Source organism: Andrena cerasifolii, chromosome 11, assembly GCF_050908995.1.
Source record: "Andrena cerasifolii isolate SP2316 chromosome 11, iyAndCera1_principal, whole genome shotgun sequence".
In the NCBI taxonomy this organism is placed as follows: domain Eukaryota; kingdom Metazoa; phylum Arthropoda; class Insecta; order Hymenoptera; family Andrenidae; genus Andrena; species Andrena cerasifolii.
This window is the reverse complement of record NC_135128.1, coordinates 8,324,204-8,340,867: the sequence shown is the minus strand read 5'-3', so window position 1 is coordinate 8,340,867 and position 16,664 is coordinate 8,324,204. Positions and strand designations below refer to the sequence as shown.

The following is a 16,664-nucleotide window of genomic DNA, read 5'->3' as shown; positions in this document are numbered from 1 at the left end:
CGCGGTGCACACTCGGGAACACCGTGGCGTGTCGGGAATGCGGAAAGGACGAGTTTCTTCTACTTTTGTTGCGCGTATCTACCTGGGTAACCTGAGACACGGTGATGCGGTGGCTCTTCGAAAACCGCGTCCGCCTCTAGAATCTTTGAGGCCAGATTGTATTTGTTCTTATCAGATCCAAAGACTTCCTTGGTCAGGCGACTCTAGTTAAGCCGTTCGCCACTGTACTAAACATATAATAAACGGGCTGACTCGTGCTAGCGCGATGAAACCAGTGGCTTTCTTATAATTAGCGGAATGCCGTTATAACAAGCCAAGGATTTCGATATAATACCTATTTAAATGGCCACGTCAAAGGGGACCTTCTACTCGTAACGTTCATGATTTCTAATATCTCCTTGGCTTGCATTTACCCCAGCCAAAACCCGTGCTCGCTGTGTTCGTAGTTTCTACGAAAATTCGGACGAAATTTTATGCGCAGGGATTCGTTGATTCACGTGGAAATAAATGCGTTCAGAGTCCCATGCAAACGCAGCCGACCTGCTCGTAAAGGAATGGCGCATTGAACTTATTACTGTTCTATGACGAGTATTACGATCGCCACGAACTATTTTGCAGGTTTATCGTGGCTTGATCTCGAGCACTGTGTTTCCCTTCGACAAGGCGCTTCATAGTCTCCTGTGCTTTGCGAGCCATTGTTTCCATTTTTCTCCGCTACCTGTCAGCGCCAGCAATGAGACTTTCGGTGCGCGAAATAATTCGACGACCAGCGCGCGAGTAATTCGTGACTTTCGCAGGAGAGACGCTTATCCAGCAATCTTTCTTCCGAAGCTGGAGCGTGCAATTAAAACGTTGCGAGCTTCGAATGGGCAAATACAGTGGTTGGACGTGAATGGGGAGCTCGTCATCTTTTCAGCCATAATGAAACCAGGTTAATTTTAATAGCAGGCACGACTGAATGAGATCGTAAATCATTCGAAGGATACCTACCGCGTCTCTTACAGTAACTGTCGTCAATAACGATCAGTATGAATGGAACGACTAAAGACTGAGCCTCGAGATTCCTAAACCGTCTTTGAGATACTTACGTCGGGTGGAGTGAAAAAGTGCCGCGAAAGGGTAACAGTTAATCTAGTAATATACACTAAATAAGTAATCTGAATGCAGGAAGGTTGGTGAATTTTTGTGTGGCTTTAATCGCACGTCCATCGTATACAATTACAAAGGGAACTGTCATACGCGAGGTGAATTCATGTGTCGACGCGAACCAGCACGCTGCGCGCATACTTCAGAAGAAATGTTCTCGTGACCAAGTGCAAGAGCCTGCGAAACGGCAAAGAAAGATGTCTATCTTGCTCTGAAATGTGCAGGAGACACGGTAGAAGTTCTTATTACCTCCCCGAGCGCGATAGCTCTTTTCAGAACAGGCACGGCTGCTTTAAGAAGCTTGCACTCGTAATCGTTCAGAGGTGGAATGCCCAAATGTTTCTGAACCCCGTCCGGGCCTAACTCTAATGGAGCAGCGAAATACGTTATCTCTGGTATCACGCAGGAGCGAACATAGGCGCTTTCGACAACACCGCGTTGGTGCCCCAAAGCTAAATTGAATAACGTTCAATTACGAAGAGTATCGCGTTTAGATTCCAGGTTAGCAGCGTTCTGGCGGTACCTTTACAAAGGGACACGCAAAATCTGGCTGCCCCAAAAGCCATAGCGAAAGAGCTCGCCTCGTTGCCCTCGTTCATCCTCGATATTTCTTCATCGGTCACTCTCAACGCATTCGTCAGTCTTAGAGCTTCTTGCTTTTAACAGATTCATTAACAAATAAACCACGCGATTAAGAGATCGGGGTAACATACTACCGAATGGATACTGGGCATAGTTAACCTGTGATAGTCTATTGCAAGGCCTCGCCTGAGAAAAGATTGGGACGCACGTCTCCGGGCAACTCCCGCCAATCACGGGCACTGTCACGCACTCCGGCTCGATTCCTACCATCTCGGCGAAGAAAGAGTTCGCTCTGACACATTCGAGACTGATTACGCCGAAAAGCCGATTGTACTCGTGAACTCCGGCCTTTTTGTACATCTCCACTGCCAGGGGTATTAAGCTGTTTATCGGACTCATTACGACCGCGACCATAGCCTGAAGAGATAAAGCGCGAAATGGAGAAAAGGCGCTTGACGCGGCGAGGTGTGTAATTGAAAATTCTGTGACGTACTGATGGTACCGGTATTGGGAAGATTAACGGGTCAAGACACGCCGAATGAAACGGACGAGCCGCGAAATGAAACGCGTCATCGCTATAAAGATAATGGAAGACGATCAACGACAAACATCCTTGTCCTTGTCGGGATTGTCGCGAGGAATGTCGAAAACAGCCAGCTCGTAATTAATGAAGCTGCGAGGGCGTTAAAAGCCGAGGTCAGCTGCTACGCAGATGAAACTACGGCCGGCCGTGTACAAAGCCACGCGTTGGGCCATTATTCGGCCCCACAACACATTTTCGTTGTCGCATATATGTACAGTTTTATGAGTACTATTCTCGGCATACGGATATACGATCGAATAATTCTAGCGTCGAATAAAATTTGAAGGATAAAGGGACAAGGGGGTAGTTAACAGTATCGCCAATCCACCGACAAAGAACATGAACGTCCCGTTCTAGGAAGCTCGAAGCAAATGGCTTAATTCGTATACATTAGGGTAACGGTAGCCCCGATTAATTGAAGCTGCCGATACGAAAGATTCCTTGTTTTGGCGATAATAAGAGGAAACTGGTATTTTCTACCGCATTAGCCTTTTTCGAAGTCTATTAGTTATACTCGCTCGAGGGTACATCTAGGCAGATAAGCAGAATCGCGTTTAAAACATTTCGCACAGTATCATCCGGATGGAACGTAAGAAACGATCATCAGTCGCCGTTTGCATAACAATTTTCTAACATTGTCGGGTGCAATTATAATTGTTAAAAGTTCTTCTCGCTTACCCCAGGGCAGTATTTAATGATAGTCGGTAGCAAGTCCGATAAAGTATCTGCGTTACGTTTCAATATCTCATCCGGGCTCGATTTCTTCTTGATCGCCCGATCCCCAACGATCATTACTATTTTTGCCCCTTCGAGCGTCTGTTTCAGACATCTCGCGGAGGCATTACACGTGCTAACCTTGCATCTCGTATCGATGTAATTCAAGTCCAGCGCGAGACCGTAGGTACATTTGCAATCGTAAATTGCCAGTTCGTCGATCAAGGATGATTGTTTTAAAAATAACGAGAGGCAACTTCCTGCGGCACAGTGGATATGACGTAATAAGAGGGGGAATGGAAAATCAAGCGAATGAAACGTAAACTGCCTAATTACCCGTTTTGCTGGCAGCGCCGAGGACGGCCACTTTCATGGATTTGGAAGAAAATGAAGTGGATATGGCGAAGAGCCATATCTTCGAAGCGTTCCGCGCGGTTTTAGAGTGTGGAAAATTGTTTCTCCCAATCGTAGAATATAGGCCATTTCCATATGAAATACGCGACATCAAGTTTCGAGACGCATGGAGCAGAAATGGGCACATATTGGCAAATTTTCTTCTTACGATTGTTACAAATATCTCTCCAATATACTGAACATTTTTTAACCAATAGATGTCTATCGGTTTCGAAGAACTAACTTACTTGACAGCTCGAACAAATGATTAACTCGTCGCGTATGATTATCGCGCGCAAATCTGTGTATGCAAACGATAGCGAGTTTTCTATGCAACAGATTAAAGTACGTTTCTATGTAACGAAAGTACTGGAGAAATTTCAGGAACGACGCGGAACGCGAACCAAAGTTAAATAACTGGACGACATTCCAGAAACAAGTATCAAGAGCAGGATAAAACATGAATTTATGTCCTTGTAACAGGGTGTGTCCATACAAGGTAATAAACTGCTTGAACGTGTTCAAAATAAGGAATCGTTTAGTATAATAAATGAAGGAGTAGTGACGTTTTCATTTGGCGATAAGGCAACGTCGTCGTGTTGAAATTCTGTTATAAATCCTTGACCGACTAAAAAAGCTGTCTAACGAAAAAGAGTGAAAATGAGAATGTAAGGAACAATCGTAAACATTTTTAATGAGAATACAGCAGATATTTAAACTGTTATCGTAATGTTCGGCGATAACATATATATCGCAAAGATATAGTGAACAAAGTATAATTTGTGTTCTTTTAATCAAGAGTCTAGCAAGTATCGCGACGAGGATCCATGGCGCCATCTTTCGAGATGCATTCAAATCTTACAGCCATATCGTAGGAAACTTGTTTGACAATTTATCATTTCCAAAATATCTACTCCTTTTTTTTCCAAGCTAGTTTTGAATACAATCTCAAGTGAGATCATTCTTCTTCGTAGTAACACATAAGACACGGAATGTAATAATGGTCAGGAAGTCCACAATTGACGAAACGGTCGCGTTCATCGGGAATACCATTTTCTGTTAATGTCAATTCGATATCCAAATCCTTCCCCTCGAATTTCCACGAGTAAGACATTCCATTTGCATTATAAATTAGGGCGCGCTCTTGTATGCGTTTGATGGAATCCTCCTCGCAGACCTTCATTAAATTATTTCATTAACCCTGTCTCTTATCCCCGATTCATTTCGTTACGAAAGCAAAAAGTCTACCATTATAACGACTTGCGTTCCGGTGAGCACGTTCAGGATTCTACATGGCCTTGGGTTTTTGGTTAAATGTCCCTTTCTGTACTTTTCGTCGAGCCACCAAGGGCATTTGTCGAGAGGTCGCCATGTAGATGCAGGTACCTCGCACGGAATTACATCCGGTACGGGCCCATGAGGACAATATGGCACCAGAACCCCGGTAAGAGGATGCACGTGATATCTAATATCATTTCTCTCGTGATCAAACCAGTGGCTTATGTCTTTTCCAGCATAAGCCAGTAAGGGTTTGATTTCTCTTTTGCCAGCCCAATCTTTACAAAGATCGGTTAAATCGTATACTTTATCGTTGAAGGAGACCCAACAATCAATTGGTGTGTTATGAATCGCAACTTCCGACGGTAAAAAGTATTTGGCCCTCTTGGGAGTATCATTTGAAGCACTTGTAGAACACGCAATAGTGTTCTCCATCAAAAACAGGAAATTGCGTCACGACTGACATTCTATGGGATCCACGATATCCTTTTCCTTCTTCCGGAATTGGTTCCGATCGATTTTCGTTTGAACTTACAGCGCTCTACACTTCTACAGATGTTGCATATTCCATTAGCACTGATGGATACATTAATTGGTTCCAGATTGATATTAATTCATCTATTTTACGGAAATACCTGACATCATGGTGTTAGTAATAAGTGTCACTTATTTAATATCGTTGACTTAGGCTAGAATATTGAAATTAAGTTCTATTATATAAACGTCACAAGGTCTGTCTTTTTTTTAAATATTTCTACACCTTCGTTATGTTATATAAATACAGAAAGAACGAGAAATGTAAATTCTTAACATGACCAAAAATGCTGCTCAATAAATGCCGTATTTTGCTAGCTTCACGTTGTTCCTATTCGAGAAAAAACCTAGAGGTGGGTTGGAGGGCCGTTTGATGAAGACGGTTTCCTTAATATTCAATAAGATTTTCAATGTCATGATATGGAATTTTTACAGAAACATGGCCCAAGGTTTACACTCGAAGCAGTATTTCTCTGTAAACCCAACGATTCGTTGAATAAAGAACAATTCACGCTAGGAACTTTCGCACTGTCATGTTGGGCTTGAATATTCTTCCAAGCTGAACATAGCGGCTATATTGTGAGTATTGCAGGCGATTGAATGGCTGCCTCGTCCAGAGAATGCACATCCTGTTTTGCTGTAATTAGTTTTACGTTACTTGGTGCTTACGTTACTTACTACGCGTGAAATATTCAATTCATCATATAATCTGGTAAGTTTTTCGATACACTTCGAGCACCTTTGGACAACGATTCGCGTAGTGAGTGTATTATTATAACAGTTTCCACAAAACATGCTCTTAGAATTTATGACCGGTTATTTATTTTTTTCGAGACACTGTGTTCAGTAATCTTCTTTCTTTTCAACATCGGCCGGTAGATGGGTTAAAACATCTGAAACAAATTTGTGCGTTCCTTCCAATAGATTTAGAAATTTGACCTAATATCCATAATGTACAGTAGTTGTCAGAACTTATGCTGGGCTGTGGCACGTTATAACAGCCTTTTCCACTTACTCTCAGTCATATTTTTCGTTAATATTTATGTCTTTCGGTTCCATTTTTACCTGCACCATTCGCTAGTCAATTAGTTTCGATATGATTAAATCTTTCTCATATCACTCCTAATGTATAATAGTGTGTCTATATTAGCTGCCTGGTTGCAGATTATTATTTTGTTTCTTATTATATCCATTAAATCCTTATAGGGTTCTCCTAGCAATAGCAATACAGGATATTTCGAAATGGAGAAGAGCACGGACGGATTGTTTCGTGCACAGAGAAATAATAGGGCTGATGAAGAAACCGTGGATATGGCATGTACAGATGAAAAAGTGGCTATTTTAGATGCTGGTGCACAATATGGTAAAGTGATAGATCGAAAGGTTCGTGAACTACATATTTACAGTGAAATTCTGCCTCTTGACACTCCTGCATTCACTCTTCAAGAGAAGGGTTATAAGTAAGAGCCCCATAATTACCTACCATGTTATACTGTCATTATATCCAATATATATACATATATCTATATATTAACGGTTATTTTAACGAAAAATTATAGAGCTATTATCATCTCTGGAGGGCCAAATTCGGTATATGCAGAGGATGCGCCTAGATACGATCCAGATATCTTTAGAATAAAAATTCCAGTACTAGGTATTTGTTACGGCATGCAAATGATGAATAAGGAATTCGGCGGTACAGTAGCGAGGAAGGACGGTAGAGAAGATGGCCAGATTGTGGTTGAAGTGGATACCCAGAGCCGGTTGTTTATGTGAGCGAATTGAAAAACATTTCTTTTGTTCCGCATTCTGATCTATGAATTTTTTAAAAAATGCGAACTATTTTAGGGGAATGAAGAGAGAACAAATGGTACTGTTAACTCATGGAGACAGTATAGATAGGATCGCTAATGATTTCAATGCAATTGCCAGATCGTCAAACTTTATAGCAGGGATAGAGTGTGAAAATATTCCATTATATGGTGTACAGTTCCACCCAGAAGTAGATCTGACACTTAATGGGCGTAACGTGTTGCACAACTTTTTGTTTAATATAGCCGGTCTTACCGGCAACTATACGCTTCGTAACCGGGAGGCACAGTGCATTCAATATATCAGAGATACTGTTGGCAACAAGAAAGTTCTGGTAAGAGGCATAGATACTCGATAATTGAAATTTCCAGTGTAATCATATTTGCATTTAGTAAGCTGTGTATAATATTTAATTACGTAACCCAGCGCATAAATTATTTCGGAGAAAATGTGATTGTTAATTAAAATAGAAAAACACGATCGCAGATGTTAGTGAGCGGCGGTGTGGATTCCACGGTATGTGCGGCACTGTTACATAAAGCTTTAAACAAGGACCAAGTGATAGCTTTGCATATCAATAACGGCTTCATGCGTAAACACGAGACGGAACTTGTGGAGGAAAGCTTGGCGGCAATAGGGATTCAATTGAAAGTAGTCAATGCCACGCATTACTTCATGGAAGGAACTACATCTGTCCCCTTAGATAATGTTCCTCCAGTAGCCAACGCAAACGCTATGAACAATAAAGGAATATGCGAGACAGGAACCAGCCCGAGAACTAGATTAACCAAAATGTTGTGCGCAACTATTAGTCCCGAAGAAAAACGGAAAATTATAGGAGACGTTTTCGTAAGAGTAGCGGATGATGCAATGGCAGAGATGGGTTTGAAGCCGGAGGAAGTATTCCTCGGGCAAGGCACCCTCAGGCCTGATCTCATAGAAAGCGCGAGTTCATTAGCCAGTGGTAAATCGATATTCGTGAATAAATTCGTTAGATCTTAAGAAATAACGTACAGTCACACAAGATGCAAACGTTTCTGGCAGGTAAAGCAGAGGCGATAAAGACACATCACAACGATAGCGAACTCATCCGAGCGTTAAGAGCACAGGGTCAAGTAGTAGAACCTTTAAAGGACTTTCATAAAGACGAAGTCAGATATTTAGGATCCGATCTTGGATTACCAGCAGACCTGATCACTCGCCATCCATTCCCTGGACCTGGCCTTGCTGTGCGCATTCTTTGCGCAGTCGAACCTTACATGGACAAAGATTTTTCGGAAACACAGGCATGCTCCTTCTCAATGCCATTCGTAATATTATATCTTTTTCAATCTAATTCAAGGAATTTTCATTCCAGGTGATAGTTAAAATAATGGCAGAGTACGAGCAAATGCTTCAAAAGAAACACGGACTGTTAAATCGCGTGGAAAGCGCGACTAGCGAAGCCGAACGCCAGCAATTGCGTCAAATTTCGAGTCGTCATCACATCGCTGCAACGTTGCTGCCTATACGCAGCGTAGGAGTACAAGTATGATTTTTTTGATTCTCAAACGTTTTCAGCATACGATAGATCTCGATCGATATTTAATGCCTGTCATATTGAACGACGTTATCAGGGAGACCGAAGGAGTTATAGCTACGTGGTAGGCTTATCTAATGAAGATATCATGTCGAAAACATCAAACTGGCAGGATCTGTTGTTCCTTGCGAAATTAATTCCACGTGTATGTCACAACGTGAACCGTGTGTGCTACATTTTCGGCCGCCAATTGCAACATCCTGTAGCGGATATCACACCGACACACCTTACGTCAACTGTGATAGCCATGATCCGGCAAGCGGATCATGTAGCACACCAAATGTTGACTACTCGTGGCTATATGTCAGTGATCAGCCAGATGCCAGTAATTTTAATTCCCATACATTTCGATCGTGATGCTGCTTCTCGGATACCTTCGTGTCAACGTTCAGTCGTTCTTAGGCCATTTTGTACAAACGATTTTATGACTGGCACTCCGGCTATTCCAGGCGATAAGCTATCGCTAAACGTAAGTACTTACAGTACTCGTAAGTATCGCTAAACATTTCGAAAGTGATATTTTAATGATAGTAATGAATACCGTTTTCTCTTTCGCAGTTCGTGAAGAGTATGGCAACGAAAATATCCGCGCTACCTGGTATCTCGCGTGTTTTGTATGACTTAACATCTAAGCCACCGGGAACTATTGAATGGGAGTAGTAAATGATCATCCCTAACTCACCCCCTTACTATTTTCTCACCATCCCTGTGTGTAACTACAAATATATAGATATATATTACAAAAATACGTTACGAATTCGAGGTTTTTACGAATTCTTATCGACTTATAAGGAGTCTGAGCAAAATTCATTGGAAACATATATGTTCCGAATTGTAAATTAATATGTTGTCTAGAAATGAAAAAAGAAACGAAAACTGATACTGTGTTCAATCAAATTGAAGGTAAGTATCGAGCGTTTGCTTGTAGATTTCTTATTAACCTTATTGTAAAAAAAAAAGTATCAATTTATTAAATGCCGAAGAAAAACGAATTTACACCACATGATTATTACACTGCAAATGATTGCATTCAATTGATGGTGCCATTAGATTGCTGTTGTACTCGATCTGCATATAATGTTGAACATATTTTACTGTTTTCCTATATGTCCTATGCCAAACGCAGTCTCCGGTTTTTGTCATATATCTAAAAATATGAACATTATTCATCAATCGTGATTGACTAAAACGATCTCTATCTCTGACAAACCTGTGTGTTTATACGACTTGTAATAACCACCCGCTATAAAAGTGCGCATAGCATATACAAATATAAATTACCTATGCATGGTTTTCAACAGAACGTGCAAATCTTCGATGCGTTTCTTCTCCGGAAGCATACTAAGAAATGTTGCAAGTGATAAAAAGTCTACTTCGTTCACGATCTTAGAGTTAGTTATCCATACTTGGATCTGCATCTTCACCTGTAACCGTGCATTTTATATTTGCATCGAACCCAACGGAATGGTATAATGCTATCTATAGGTATAAATAAATAATCATTATAAAATAATCATTAAACGCTACCTGTTTTAGAGGTAGATTAAGTAGTCTATTTACAAGATCGATTAAAATGTCTTGATGTTGAGTGGCACTTTCATTATCTTCCGATATAGTACGATTGTGAGAAAGAATGGCCTCGGTATCGTCCGTAGTAACTCGATCAGTAGCAATTTCACTTATTTCCGTACGAGCTATTATAGATTTGATAATTGAGTTACTATTCCTCTTACTCGATGCACTCTCAGCCTCATTTTTAGCCCCTAAAGTGTTGAACGCAGCCTGTATACCCTTCTTTTTGCTATTTTTCGGCGCAGCTGTTTTAGAATTTTTTCCGACGTTCTTCGCTTTCGAATTACGTTCAACTTTTTTGCTCTCTTTTCTACCATTCTGAATTCTCGTCGGTCCACCAGTACGAACTACTTCATCCTTGTCTGTTTTTGAAGATTCCGTTTTTTTAGCCTTACAGTACAATTGAACATCGCGTTTCAAATCTTCCGATAAAGCAGCCAGAAATTCTGGATCCACTTGTGAAAAGGATATATTTTGGTCATCGTGAGTAACTCTTGCAGTTACTGTTTTGCTAGTAGAAGATGAACCACCGTCTTGATCTACGGTGCCATCCGACTTACTCTGATTCTTTTTGGTACTGTATTCGTTCAGTATTTCATTTCGTATATCTTCGGGTAACTCTATCAAAACGGACATATCGATTTCTTGTATTGGTGGCATTTCCACCTTTGTCGATCTCGGAATGCCAGACTTCGTTTGCTTGAAAAAATTCTCAGGACGCATTTGCACCTGCTTTTGTGACGTCTTCTCATTTACTTTTGATACATTAGCATTTGTTTTTTTCGGATTCCCTACAGTAACCAAATTCTGATTTTTTTGCAAGTGTAAAATTTCATTCCGAATTTCCTCTGGAAGTTCAGAAAGAATCGACTCATTGATATTAGCTGGCATCTGCTGATTGAGTTGATTATCGAGACTTGCTTTTTCGATGACTGTTGATGACTGAATTTCATTAGGCTTATTTACTTCGATTGATCGACAGATCGTACTAGTTTGCTTATTCTTATTAATGAAACTCGTTAAAGTTATATCGCGCGATTTGCTTTTCAATATTTCTAATCTGGTTATCTGTATACCGATGCCTCTTGCGTCCTCGGGCACTGTTTGCATTTGATTCCAAAGAGAGATGACTTCCCTGGAGTGCACACGAACATATTATTCTTTCATTCACATACCTCGGATAGAAGTCCAAAAGAAATGACTTACTTCGTTACAATATCAACATCGTCGATAGGAGCGATGAGATTCTTTGATTTGGTGGTGTTATCGCACAACCCGTGACCCATAAACTTTGCAGTTTCTTTAGACGCTTCTTTGGCCCTGACCATAAGTTTCAATGTGATGCATCTACCCCTCGCGTTGGCTTTTTTCAATCGATTACACACTTCCTCAGATAACTTTGTCAAAAAATCTATCGCATCCTGGTTACACTCGAACCTTATCCCATAATTAACTTCGGCGGAGACCGATTTTCTAATATGCTCTAAATTAAGCTTCGAATTATCTATGCCCCGACACATATTGTGCAAAACTTCCCCCGTTTTTTTCCCAAATTCTTTTTGTAACGCCGATAACGAAATGGCTCGCAATTCTGCACACGTGCGTACATTAATATCGTTTAACTTGTTCGTTGTCGTCCAGCCAACCCCTAGTGTGCATCAAATCAATCACCTGATAATTAATGATCCTACAAAAATAATGAAATCAAGAGAAACGCAACCTGTACCTGGCAAATCTTGGACGTTCAAGGTACCAATGCATGTTTCGATATGTTCCTGTGTCATGTAAAATTGACCATCAGGCTTGGCTTTCCTTGTTGCTAGCCTTGCCAACAATTTATTACTTCCAAATCCTGTTGATACAGGGCAACCTGTTTTGTCCCTTATTTCCTGCCTAATTATAGATGCAAATTCCATTGGCATTAAACAAGATTCCTCAACTATTTTTGTACAATCTGCATACATCTCATCACAACTGACTGCCTCAATGTTCAATGTGTATGATGCTACAGTATCATATAACATGTAGGAAACGTCTTTGTAGCCTTCAAAATGATAAGACATTGTCTTCAAATTAGGACATATTTTTAATGCCTCCCCTAGAAACATCCCATTTTTCACCCCAGCTTTTCTTGCCTCATAAGAACAACAAGCAACTTCTGACAGTGATCCTAGTTCATCATCCCCATTGTCATCTGAAGCTTCTTTCCTATTTTTAGTAGGGTGTTTATTACCCTTTGCATGTGTTACTGCAACAGGTTGACCTTTCAACTCTGGCCTTTCTCTAAGACCCACTGACACAAAAAAACAATCCATGTCTATATGCATTATAATAGATTGTGAATTAACTCCTGTCTTATTCCCCTCTTGTAAATCAAGTATTTCATTATTAAAGCTGGAATTAGAGCCACACGATGCTCTAAATAATTTTGTGTCTTTTAACTCGCTTAATCTTGCGAGGCCAGGTAATTTCCCATTGCTTTTATCTCTCAATTCATTAACATAATCTTTAAACGTGGCTCCCATTGTTGCAATGTGATGTAAACGGGAATGATTATAAAATTCTGAGATGAATCCTGAATCTTTCGTTGAACGGGCATCTTTTGAACTGTGAGCTCCTGCAGAGCTTGAAATTCCTTGTTTTGTAGCTGTGCTTGTTATTCCATTTCCGTTATCACCCTTGTTCTTTGAAACGGTCATTTCTTTATCTCTTTCTATCGTGTGTGTATTTAAAGTAACCGAATCGGTTTCATTTTCTTTATCTTGTATTCTGTATTTCAATTGCGGCTGAATGCCTGTGTGATTTGAGTACAGTAGATACTTTTGAAAATTTAAAACTCTGCCAGCTTTTATGCTATCTACAATCCATTGAGGTTTACATATAGGAATTGGATGTTGGCTTTTTCTATATAATATTATTTTAGAATATGGCAAATTGGATGCAATAATATGAGTCGTAGCCTGTCGTCTCATATAGTGATGGTATATACCACCATGTACCATCATCAAACGACGCAATTCATCTGCATTTGGGTCTGTGTAGCCATTTACAAAAATTGCGATCCCTTGAAATATGCTTGACGCATTTTCAAATTCTTTGCTTGCTTCAGTTAAAAATTGCTCTTCCAATTTTGCTTGTTTAGCAGCCATATACCCACCCTAAAACCATTGTACCTAGATCCATTTTCCTTAATTTTAAGATAGAGAACTAACTATTCTTTACATACCCATTCTTCAAATCCATTTTCCCCCCAAGCTTCACCTTTCTTCTTTTTTGACATTGTAAATAATTCTCAATGAGATAGGAACACCGCATAATAATTTTCAAGAATATGACATTAAAACGCAACTATCGTATTGATTTATGCACATAATATCTGTACTTATTAAACATTATGAATAAAATAAATTAGCTCGGCTTCGTATAACCTTACTAGAGAAAAATTGTAAGCTTCGTAGAGTTCCTATTTGGTTCGATGCATTATTTGAAAGCGCGAATAAAACGGACAAACAAGTTTAAAACATGGTACATTCCATTATACTTGTTAAACGACTTTCAATGCCATGCACAAATTATCACGGCCGATGTAGGCCATGTGACGAAAGTTCATCCTGCTTTAGTAGCCTTATGATGCAGTATGCACTATACAAAACGTTTAAACACATTAAACCAAGTGGCTCCATTCCGGAGAATATCTAAAATTTGTCAATGAAAACGCATTAACGTCCAAAAATAACTTTGTTCATTTATTCAACAGTATGTATACAATTCGTGTACTACTATAATGGTAGTAACTATAGATATTAGTAAGCACTATAGCTCATACATTTCATCGATTCTCATTCGTACGGGTTTTATAAAAAACATACACTGCCGATATTTTGGCAGTCAACAGCTTCACGATATCATATCATTTACATACAAACATTACAAAACAATAAACTTCGCAGTAATAACAAAATAGAAATCGTATCAAACGATTTGTTATCTCAGGAGAATGTTAACAGAATGTACCGTTTTTTTGTTCGTAAAAGTTGGATTTACAGAAAATAAAGTGATGTTGGTAAAGCAACTATATCTTTATCTCTACATGCATTTTGTACATATTACATATATGGAGCAAATGGTGACTAGCAAATCTAGTCGAACACTGTACTGGACAGTGAATGTTATTTTTTACAAATATATGGTTTGGAAGAATTAAGCATGGGGCAGAACGTCAACTAAGTATTTGGAATATTTTAACAGATTTAGCTACTTCAATGAGTATATGGCATGTACATCAACTTCAAGTCTCGCTTGCGATTAGGCAATGTACGTTTTATACATTGTGTTCATTTGTTCTAAGAAGATAAACGTCAGCACAGTATGCGGGCCTAAACGAGCGTAATAAGGAAAGAAGCCTTTCCACAATGAAAACAGTCCCTCATTTCGACAAACCCGAATTATGACATCTATCGCACCTTTAAACTCAGGCTTACCGTCCACAATTTTCATGTTCTGTATTCTGCAAGAAATTAATTTGTGAATGCGCTTCTGCATTTACGCCGATAGCTTAGTCTCGTACGATATTTACCTTGTCTTAGCAATGTCAACTGGCATAGAAGCGATAGTCGTGACTAAACCGGAAATCATGGAACTTACAAAGTGTAAAGTAATATTCTCTTGAAAATAGCCTATTCAGACAGAGAAAAGAGAATACTGTAGCAAACGGATTGCCATTCGTGTGTCATTCGATGGTGCATGTACGAACCAGTATTGAGTAAAACTTCTTTAGTTTGAGAATACGATGCCAGTTGAGCTGCATTTACAACCATAGCTCTTCCCATAGTTGGAAGAGTACCCCTCCATAATGCTAAAACACCTTCCTCTCTGACTATGCGGACCAGCGCGTTAAATACATTTTTATAATTACGCCTCTCAGCTAAAAGTATAACAGCATTCAGAATCGTGAATATCCTACTGAATTACCAACGAACTCAGGACATACCGAGAGGTAATCTGCCGTCGGCAGTCATTCTAATCAAAGCAACTTCAGCAGGAGTACCTACAAACGCTCCTACAGAACCAGCAGCACTACCTATCAATGCTTTCATAAGAAAGCTCGGTTGGCTGTCTTTTCTTCAACCAACCAAGAATGGATAATGCATACAATGTTCTTTGCGGCTGATTCATTAATATTTAACGGCAAAGGCGTACTTACGAGGCAAGTTCAAACAGCCACGTATATATACCGAGTCTCGTGGTTGTATATGTACCCTGGCGCAACAAACCAGCAGATAAACCGGAATAAAAAGCTAGGACACCCTCATTTTTTAATATGGAAGATACGACGGTCAGCGTTGATGTTCTAGTGCCACTTAATTGCATTCTATTTTTTATTAAGTCTAATGGTTGCACAAAGCATGTTGCAGCCATTCTACAATAGAACGAATTGTATGTTATTTTTTAATTTTTAAATAACAGTGAATGATTAAAAATACAGCCAGGAATAAAGTGCAAAGTGTGCAAAGTTATTTTTATCTTCGAAAATATAGCGAAACTTTGCATACTTTTATATAACTCGGGTATATTATTCCTATCTGTTGCAAAAATTCGAAATATTTTACGAGTATTAAGAATTTACGTATTTATTGAACTTGCAATGTTTCAAATGCCCAGGTCTAATGAATGAGAACTAAATACTGATTAAAATGAACGACCAGTGAATGTACTTCACTTGACTGTTTCGTATGTTGCTTGTCATGAAATTATTCGCAAAACAATAAAGAAACAGTAAAACAAACCCTGAGGTTCCTCCAATAAGGAACTTTACTGCATTTGGCACTGTCTTTTGGTTGCTCATTTCGACAATTTTGTATGACACTCGGACTGTCAAGCCAATAATCAGACTTCTCCAACTGTGGCCAGATTAAAACGATTCGGAAATCTATGACTTTTTATCTAATTAACACGAGGTTCGCAAAACTTTCAAGTAAACGGCGGAGGAACTCGAACGCGAGGTAGCTAGTCACGAGGTGAAAAAAAGCGGAATGAAAGATTATCAACTTATCGTTCCATCCCTCCCTCACCCGCGAACACACACTTGTATGTTGCTAATATTTATACGTTCAGCGACATCTTGTAGTATGTGAATACTCGTAATACCGCAGCAGATAAAGAACGTTGAAAGAGAGTTAATAATGCCGATAATACAGAATTCCTTTGCATTACAAAATATAGATTTTATAATCGAAAATTAAAATTGAAATTGTTGTTGCTTCTTCCGAACAATCAAAGTACCATAATGATGAGAATCGACTTCGATTCCCCATTCGTTGACTATTTACTCACCTCGATAGGAGCCGTTTGCGTCTATCCCCTCCATTCCTCACCAAGCCGCTCTCGCTCCAACCACCGAAAAATATTTCATCGGCACTGAGAATCTCTCACAGTAAAAAGATATTATTTAGAATATCATCCTTTACATAT

At 39.6% G+C, this 16,664-nt stretch overlaps 5 protein-coding genes across 5 annotated transcripts; 1 reads left to right on the top strand and 4 right to left on the bottom strand.

Moving 5' to 3' along the window:
• Positions 1–1,233: 1,233 nt before the first annotated feature.
• LOC143374914 (malate dehydrogenase, mitochondrial) lies at positions 1,234–4,286 on the bottom strand. Its single transcript, XM_076823465.1, has 7 exons — positions 4,281–4,286; positions 3,362–3,440; positions 2,990–3,285; positions 1,888–2,145; positions 1,670–1,802; positions 1,396–1,598; positions 1,234–1,323 (listed from the first exon to the last, which is right to left on the bottom strand). Exons 1-7 carry the CDS (start codon positions 4,284–4,286, stop codon positions 1,234–1,236), a joined length of 1,065 nt encoding a protein of 354 aa, XP_076679580.1.
• LOC143374864 (cytochrome b5 domain-containing protein 1) lies at positions 4,220–5,577 on the bottom strand. Its single transcript, XM_076823415.1, has 2 exons — positions 4,667–5,577; positions 4,220–4,595 (listed from the first exon to the last, which is right to left on the bottom strand). The coding sequence occupies exons 1-2, from the start codon at positions 5,129–5,131 to the stop codon at positions 4,377–4,379; spliced, it is 684 nt and encodes a 227-aa protein (XP_076679530.1). The 5' UTR covers positions 5,132–5,577; the 3' UTR covers positions 4,220–4,376.
• Positions 5,578–5,783: 206 nt separating this feature from the next.
• On the top strand, positions 5,784–9,613 carry Bur (GMP synthase burgundy). The gene is made up of 9 exons (XM_076823383.1): positions 5,784–5,942; positions 6,437–6,690; positions 6,790–7,002; positions 7,079–7,376; positions 7,529–8,006; positions 8,087–8,328; positions 8,400–8,570; positions 8,659–9,090; positions 9,180–9,613. The coding sequence occupies exons 2-9, from the start codon at positions 6,473–6,475 to the stop codon at positions 9,279–9,281; spliced, it is 2,154 nt and encodes a 717-aa protein (XP_076679498.1). The 5' UTR covers positions 5,784–5,942; positions 6,437–6,472; the 3' UTR covers positions 9,282–9,613.
• Positions 9,573–13,766, bottom strand: Rev1 (Rev1 DNA directed polymerase). The gene is made up of 6 exons (XM_076823364.1): positions 13,420–13,766; positions 11,920–13,351; positions 11,400–11,841; positions 10,149–11,328; positions 9,903–10,045; positions 9,573–9,768 (listed from the first exon to the last, which is right to left on the bottom strand). Exons 1-6 carry the CDS (start codon positions 13,471–13,473, stop codon positions 9,615–9,617), a joined length of 3,405 nt encoding a protein of 1,134 aa, XP_076679479.1. The 5' UTR covers positions 13,474–13,766; the 3' UTR covers positions 9,573–9,614.
• A 152-nt stretch (positions 13,767–13,918) lies between these two features.
• Positions 13,919–16,272, bottom strand: LOC143374862 (mitochondrial 2-oxoglutarate/malate carrier protein). Its single transcript, XM_076823407.1, has 6 exons — positions 15,980–16,272; positions 15,397–15,612; positions 15,184–15,314; positions 14,947–15,117; positions 14,770–14,869; positions 13,919–14,700 (listed from the first exon to the last, which is right to left on the bottom strand). The coding sequence occupies exons 1-6, from the start codon at positions 16,036–16,038 to the stop codon at positions 14,499–14,501; spliced, it is 879 nt and encodes a 292-aa protein (XP_076679522.1). The 5' UTR covers positions 16,039–16,272; the 3' UTR covers positions 13,919–14,498.
• Positions 16,273–16,664: the final 392 nt, after the last annotated feature.